At 39.1% G+C, this 8,608-nt stretch overlaps 1 protein-coding gene across 3 annotated transcripts in view; it reads right to left on the bottom strand.

Annotated features, from left to right (window-relative positions):
• Positions 1-288: 288 nt before the first annotated feature.
• Positions 289-8,608, bottom strand: part of RORB (RAR related orphan receptor B) — a 198,536-nt gene continuing 190,216 nt past the window's right edge. For all 3 annotated transcript variants that reach the window (XM_039545776.1, XM_039545777.1, XM_039545778.1), the window contains 3 exons: positions 8,287-8,397; positions 3,479-3,591; positions 289-1,917 (listed from right to left, as the gene is read on the bottom strand). In XM_039545776.1, coding sequence (XP_039401710.1) covers positions 1,762-1,917; positions 3,479-3,591; positions 8,287-8,397 — 380 coding nt within the window. In that variant the 3' untranslated portion in view covers positions 289-1,761. The remainder of the gene's footprint in view (positions 1,918-3,478; positions 3,592-8,286; positions 8,398-8,608) is intronic.

The following is an 8,608-nucleotide window of genomic DNA, read 5'->3' as shown; positions in this document are numbered from 1 at the left end:
CCCTCTTTGCCAGCTATCCACACTCAGGTCCCTGAACTTATGGCAAGGGGATAAGGGGACAGTAGGGGTTGTGCTATGGGGGAAGCTGAATCCCTCATCTTTCCACAGGTGGAAGCAGGGCTGCCCAGAGGATTCAGGGGGCCTGGGGCAAAGCAATTTCAGGGGCCCCTTCCATAAAAAAAAGTTACAATATTATAGAATACTATATTCTCGTGGGGGCCCCTGCAGGGCCCGGGGCCTGGGGCAAATAGCCCCACTTTCCCCCCCCCCAGGTGGCCCTGGGTGGAAGATCTATTGTGTCTGGATCTGGAGAGACAAACACATTCTTCATTACTGTTTTTTCAGCTTGTGGTATCCTCCCACTCTCCTCTGCCCAGTATCTGCAGCACAAAGAGACAGACATGAAAACAAACCATGGATCTGAACACTCTCAGGTTTGAGAGAATGATCTGGGACCAATTCACATTTGCATTTGAATGCTGCTACTCAGGCCTATCTCTATTTTTAATTCAAATCTGTAAAAAATAATCACATCCCCTCACTTGCCTATCCTGAACCTCTAATAGTAGCACCTGAGCAATATATTTTTATGAAATGGAAACCCTCCATTGTCATCCAACAGCTTACAGTGACTTAGCTGGCGACAGAGTGTCACTGTCATCATCACCCGCACCACCATCACCACGTCACATTTTTACTCTTCAAAGCTATATTTTGGGCCTGTTCCTGGTTCAACTGAAGTCAATGGGAGCAAGATGGGCCCTGTATCTATTTCTCTAAGAAGCGCTAATAAAATATAATGTTTGGCTGATTCACAAAAATGTTCTATTTGGGATAATTTACATTTTGACTCTGTGGTTTAGGTACTTTACTGGCATGTTCATTTTTATATACGCTTTATTCCCGTAACAGGGAGAAAATTCCAAATAACTTTTCCTCTGTCCATTTGAACCATCCAGACAAGGCTTTTGCATCATTGATACAATCTTAATGTTTGATTTACAGACTGCATACTGCATATACACACTATATGACAAGTTTCTCAGAAGCGATACCATCCTTTCGTTATACATTGGTGAGTGAGGATTTAACTCTGCCTCACAGAGCAAAATCCTGATTGCCCAACATAAATCTAATACATGACTTGGAGAGTAAAAACTGCAGGAGAGCCTGACTGAGCATCCTTTGAAAGTAGGCATGGGATTTTTAAGCTACAGCATGTGCATATACTACATATATATATATGTCTATAGTACATATACATATGTATATTTCATATATGCACAACAATTTCCAAGACAGCTATAAATTTCCACATGCATTAAACTATCTAAAAACATAGAAATAGGCAAGTGTAATAAGTGGAATTTTCTTAAATTATATTTGAACAATAAACAGCAAGAGTAATACTGCAAAGTACCACTCTATTCTCATTTATATCTACAATAAAATTCTATGAACAGTTGTCTCCCAAAACATACCCCAATAAAATAAAATAAAAAAGGTAACACCCAGTGTCCTATATTTGTATATTTATGGTCAGTTAAAAAAAAAGAAGTAAAAGAAAGACAAGAATAAAAGAGCCCCACTCAGAGGTGCATATTTACATTCTTCAAACTGTAGCGGTGAAAAATAATTCTATTAAGTGCAGGACATTCCTAGTGTTGCAGTAGTGACATTTTCAATAAGTCTTCATGAAAACATTTCTTTTGTCTTTACAGTGATGCATTCCAGGACTATGTGACAATTCTATCTTCCCCTTCACTTGCAGCCCGTGGTAGAGTCTGGATTGAAAAGCTCCTTGTATAACGGAGGAAACAGTGTATTCACTATATCTGGATGAGATTGCTTAAATACCTGCAGTTTCTCTCCATGCAAGTTGCAAAGTGCAGTAATGGTTGGTATCTTGGCTACTAACTGTAAGGGGAAAAAAAGAGTAAGAAAGTGTTTAGGAGAAAGCAGGGTTTCCAGAATGAACAGAGGTAGCATCCTGCTGGGTGGAAGAGTAACTGAGAATAGCGAAACCTGTTCAAAATGACCACTCCAGCTGGCAATATTAAATTGCCTAGAAGAAACTGGTTTTTAATTAAAGGCCAAACACAATTGTCCTAGAAACCTTAGTGTTACTTTAAAGTGGCCATTTAAGAAATAGGGCTGCATATTGGAGGTGGCCCTTAATGAAGTCTCATTCCCATAATAGCACGAAATAAAACCACTAGTGGTTAGAGTGAAAAAGAAGGAAATAAGATAGGCTATAAGAATAGAAATAACTCCCTTTCTTTTCCCTAGAAAAACTAAGCATATAGCATGCTGCTGTTAACTGAATCAAAATACCACTACATAAACCTATAGAATTTCCTGTGGAAAGTAACATATTTTTGGTCTAACAGCAGATTTTTGTGCAGTTACATGAGGAGCCTACCTAATTAAAATGTCTCAATTTCCTCTGAATTTACAGTTCATGTAATGCATGCCACACATTTCATAGTCCTTCCTTTGGCAAAACTCTGACTGAAATTAATGGTTATTTATTTATTTATTTATTTTGTTTTATTTATTTATTTACCAGGACTTCAGTATTAGGCCTTGCTTTTCTGACGAGTTTCAATAGCTTTTTTACAGTAGTACATATATTTGACAGATATTAAATCTCTAAAAATTACAAAATAAGTATCCTTGTGATCCTTACAGTGGACATGAAAAAAGCAGAGGGCCAGATGCACTATGCACTCTCCATTTGATTTTCTAGAACAATGTGCCTACACCTTCCCCCGCTGTTAGCAGATATGTGTATAGGAGCATTTCAGTAAGAAGCCTTAGCAACCCAATTGATAAAGCTATTGTCTTGGTTCTACTGAAATCTGGAAGGGACCATCTCACTTCAAGTCTTACAATTTTATTTCTCTTTTAAACAATTACAATTACAGCAACTCAGAAGCAAAATAGTTTGGCCAATAGAATAAAGAATAAATACCAGATTTATTCAGGATGATCTATGGCTGTGAACTGTCACGGATAACTCAATGCTATGTTCCCCTTATGTGAATACAAATCCCAGAATTTATTACCCCCTCAGTCGAACAACTGAAACAAAATATTATAAAATGGTAACACTTTCTTTCTTACCCTTATTCAGTGGGGAAATATATTAAGACTGAGCTTGCTTTCTGAATTCTTATATTAATATCTTCCAGAGTCTTCTGACTCTCATTCTCAGTGAATTCTTTAAAAAAAAAGATTACATTTTGAATACTGCATTAGATAATCTGGTAATGACTAAATTGCCACTTCACCTTTGGCAGCACTATTGCTGTTCCTCCACTTTGAAATCATCCTCTATCAAAGCCTTACTTTGGTTATCAAATATATAAGAAGCGTTAATAATAGAATTGCTATGTACATGTTGGCAACACTCCTGAATCTTAGGAACACTTGTTCCGTTAATATAGTCACGAACTAGCATGTTCAAAAGATCTACCTTTGCCAAGGTCTCATCATCAAGATGGTTCTTCTGAATCACATGTTGAAGTGCAAAATAAATCTTTTCCTGAAGTTTCTGGACCTTTCTTGGTTCTATTAGCCAGGCTCGATCTGACAAAGAAGAAAGACAAGGGCTAAAGCCAACAAGAACAAGGAAAGAAGGCTCATCCACACATAGGCACCACATACCACGGTGACAAGGGTTAATAATACACCTCTACCCCGATATAAAGCTGTCCTCAGGAGCCAAAAAATCTTACCACATTATAGGTAAAACCACGTTATATCAAACTTGCTTTGATCCACCGGAGTGTGCAACAGCCCCCCCGGAGTGCTGCTTTACCGTGTTATAGACTCATAGACTTTAAGGTCAGAAGGGATCATTATGATCATCTAGTCTGACCTCCTGCACAATGCAGGCCACAGAATCTCACGCATCCACTCTTGTAACAACCCCCAAACCTATGTCTGAGTTATTGAAGTCCTCAAATTGTGGTTTGAAGACCTCAAGCTGCAGAGAATCCTCCAGCAAGTGACCCGTGCCCCATGCTGCAGAGGAAGGTGAAAAACCTCAGAATTCGTCTTATATTGGGTCATGTTATATTGGGGTAGAGGTGTAATTGCATTATGCTGAGGGACTGCTATGCTATTAACACATGATTTCAGAGTCAGAATATTATGAACTATTATAAGATCACCTGAGAGTTCAAGTCATGGACATGAAGTACGTACTTGCTACCAATGCACTGCCTTTACATGTTTGAACTTGACTATGTGGACTTTAAAAAAAGGACAAAAGAGAGAAAGATGTGACAAAATGGACAAACTCCTGCAAAAAAATTAAACAAGGTCCAAGCAATTCATTTATTCTCTGTTGTTTTCTAGTTCATATTTCTCTATTTCATATCTCACAGGTGAAATACAAGTAATGCTATCTGAGCATCTATTGAGTACAGAAAGAATAAACAAACTGATCAAAGTGGTCACACCACTTTGACAGTAATAAAATATAACAATTTAAAAATTAAAAATTAAATAAACTAGAGTCTCAACTGGGCTAACATTTTGAGACCAACATTTAAGTCTGAATGAACAGAAATTGTTTCCTCGAAAAGAATTTCTTAATACTTTAGATGAATTTTTTGTTGCAACATCCTGAAGTGCAATTATTTAAAAAATGGCAGCAGATAAAATAAACTCTAAATTATCTGGGAGAATATGTCTACAGAAATAGCTGCTTGGAACCTATCTTGCTTGTACTGAAGTCAAAGGCAAAACTCCCCCTGATTTCAGTGAAAGATGAGGATCTATATTCTCCCAACTCATGGTTTCCTGAAACAACCATATGGCAAGTGGGGCAGCAGATCTTGATTCCATTCTGATTCCATTAATACAATGCATTTACTCTCCCAGTAAACTATTTTTGTTATGCTGCAAATCTCTCTCTCGCTCTCTCTGTCTATTCAGACTGGATCTTAGTAATAGTTTTTGGGTTTCCATCAGGAAATGAAAACTCTATCTTAGTGCAGAAGATGAATTTTACAGGAAGAGCCAAGAAGTGCAGAAGAGCCCTTCCCCCATTCAGATGCTTTTTTTTTTTTAATTAGAGACAGAAGTGAAGTAATGGCACCGATTGGATTATTGTAAACTAACCATTAATATAATTTATCATACAGGCCAGATAATAGTTATGTTTCAACATATAATTAACCGGATACTTTCATTTTGTCAGGCCCTGTGTGAGGAGAAGTGCATGAAAAGGGTGTAGCATAAAAATATTGCTGTTTGGAACACACTAGTCTGAGCCTTTGCTGAAAAGAGACAGAGCTGAGATCTCCAGACACTGAACAGATGCTCAGAGAAAGGAACCTTGTTAGAAAGATAAAGAATCTTGTTCACATAAGGTAAGCAACTGGATTCGGTAACAGCAGTAGCAGCAGTAACAAGATTAGCTAAGAGCTTACATAACACCTGCCTAAGTGAACATAAATAATATTCAGACTTCATATACTAAGTGCTAAATTTTATGCTGTCATAAAAACATGCACTCTAGTGGATTTAAACCAAGGCCCAGTGTGGCAGACTGGAGGAAAACAGATTTATCACAGAGGGATATTCCCTAAGGATTTCTCTCTCAATAATAAGCATGGGTTTAAAAATGAATCAGCGTTGTTGGTACAGTCTTTGTGAATTACATTTCGGTGTCTAATACTACAAATTAGGGCTGTTACGCATAAAGCATAACAGTTGTTAAGTTCATGACAAAGAAAATGTTTGTCATAGTTGTACATGGTGTTTCAACCCATCTGTCTGCTATATCACCCCTCCCCATACATAAACACACACACTGCAGAAAGAAGTGGCACATACTATTCACTTTGAGATTTGTTTCTTTGTGATGTGGGAGAGAAAAATCGATTGCAAGTGTCTTTATGTCTGTGTGTAGGAAAGACCCATTCAGGAGATGAAAGGTAGACTGATGGGATATTACAGTAACTAATTTTGTGTCTCTGAAGAGCAGGCTGAAATTCCTAGTTGGAGCACAGTGAATATGAGTTTGGTAGTTGCTCCTGTTAATCTAAAGGACACAACTCCCAAACAGCTTGCTATACCCAGCCATTTCTGGTCCAGAGAGGCACAGCACTTGAGTACTGTAGTAGGGCTGTTGTATAGCAGGACTGAATGCATTAGCAAAGTTAATGGGGAAGCTTTCAGAACACTTGCCTGGAGTTTAATTGTCTCAAAGTCAGGGCTGAGTCACTCACTTTTCTGAACACTAAATGCATCCACAAATGGTTTAGAAAAAGTAGAAATGAGCAAGGGATTCTCAGTCGACAGCAAATACTAGTACCAAGTAGAAACATTTGGTACTTTCCAAACTATGAGGTATTTAGAGGACCACAGGGATGAATCAGTATTTTGATATCTCTGTACCTGCAGTTTAGCACATCTCATAAAAGGCTGCATCAAAAGCAACTAAAGTTAATGGGAATCTTTCCATTACTTCAGCGGGGTTTGGATCAGGCCTAAAGCAGGTGCCATAGTCTTAGAATTATCGGTAGTGTTTTGTTACCAGATCTTACTGGCTGGCTGAAGCAGTAATTTGCTCTTCCTTCCTGTATTGTCTGAGGCATAACACTGGGTAGAAATTTGATTTCACTGAAGTTTCTCTAACTCCCAAACACATTCAACTACTGCATTTGTCACATCTTTTCTATGGATGTGCTGTACTAGCCTAATCCAAAGCCAACTGAAGTGAATGGAAAGTTTCCCATTGATTTAAATATTCCTTGGATCAGATCCTATATTTCCAAGTCATTGTTGTAAGACATCAAATTGGAACACAACTCAATAAAGATTTAAATACAAAGACACAGGGATTCCACCTCTGCACATTGTGAAGGTTTTGTAATATAAAACAAAGCTCGGTTGGAGAAGTATGATTCTGCTCACAGCTCTGCAGCTGTCCTTTCTCCTGTGGCTGAGGAACTTTCCCGCCAAGAAAACATCCTGGAAAAACAGCTTTGCATCCAGTGACTCCATCTAAGAAGCTAAAGGTACTAACCTACAGGAAGTACTCACTGGATCATCCCTTCCAACACTGAGCAAACTGTTACAGAACACAAAATCTCCTGTAGAAATAACAAGGACCAGAATCCTTGCAGCACATGTTATTATGAAGATATCAAGCGTGTTGACACCATCTGTGCTGGTCTAATTTTATCTAAATTAATCTCCTCCACAGATGTGACAAAGGGCAGAGCAACCTAGAGGAGGCCAGGAGCAGAATTGTGTGAATTTTGTGTGTGTGTGTAGGGGGAATTTGTGTGAAGGAGTTAGGCGCACAATACCCATTAACTTTCAGTGGACAAGTGCTTTTCCCTGAGGTGCTTTGTAAAAATCCCACACCGAATTGTGAACTTGTCCACTAGATTCAGCTTGTGATCTGATCCAATCACCTATGGTCCAACCCCTTTTTTTCCCCTGCTTTTCCATCAACGTTCATGCAGCCAGTGTGTTTTCAAACACATATGTGTAACTATGGGTATTTCGTGCAAATGAGCATATTCCCATGACAATAAACATATTTCTGACTAGCCCTTGTACAGGTGCGCAGTATGGGGAAGGCCCTTGCCCTGCTTCCTCCCATCCCACATGAGAAGCCAGTCACAGTCCCCGCTGTCCCTATACTCTACCAAAGGCAGAGCGTGCTCCCTTGTGCCAACCATGAGAGTGCCTGCTGCCTCAGAGAAGGAAGGAAGGACCTGAGGCCCTGTGCTTCCTGGAATTCAAGAAGGAATATGCTTCCCTGAGGCACAATATCTCTCAGAGGTCCACCTGGGGAAATGCTGTTCTGCCCCACTTGCAATGGGTACCTATGCCTATCACACACAATCTGGCCTCCCTATCTCTTTCTAGTGTTCCTATTTTTCTTCCTTCAACTTATGACGGTGCTGTTAAATGTTGAAGAGATAATACTTGGCTCAGATCCAGCCAGTTATTTTTCTATCATTCAATTCAGGTTCTGAACAGCTGGCCAGAATGTTTTGGATAACAGGCAGGTCATAAATCTGCCTACCTGTGGCTCTTTAGGCTGGTGTAGCCATATTTTGTTCTGAGCCTATTTCCAGTAGGTTAACTGCTGTTGATATAATGTATTAAAGAAAACTTTAGAGAATAATCCAGACAATTCTTCAATTACTTAATGTGCCAGTTTGAGTAGGAACAACAGCTGGCAAAAAAAAAAATGAACAAGGTGAAATGCAGTGAAAAAGAGGATTCATCAAAATACTTGGAGATAACTACCTGGTGATATCAGAACAGCAGATGAAAACAATGCAATCTCTTCCTCAGTCAGCTGTAAGGAACATAAATTCTTTGCAAAGTCAAACGCTTCATTCACCAGATCATCAGAACCTACAGATCACAGAGAACAAAGTCAATGCTAGAAATTTATCAGCTCTTTAGAATGCCTTGAAAAGCTGCTTGTTTTGATGTCAAGAGTGTGTGTGTGTGTGTGCGCGCGTGTCTGAGTGAGAGAAAGAAAGAGTGCAAGTGAGTGAGCAAGTGTTCTGGTTAGGCGAACGCTTTAATTGACTACTGAATTTGCACTCGCATGGAAAGTGAG

This window comes from Mauremys reevesii, linkage group 6, assembly GCF_016161935.1.
Source record: "Mauremys reevesii isolate NIE-2019 linkage group 6, ASM1616193v1, whole genome shotgun sequence".
NCBI classification, from domain to species: domain Eukaryota; kingdom Metazoa; phylum Chordata; order Testudines; family Geoemydidae; genus Mauremys; species Mauremys reevesii.
The sequence above is the reverse complement of the archived record's forward strand: the minus strand, read 5'-3'. Positions and strand labels throughout refer to the sequence as shown.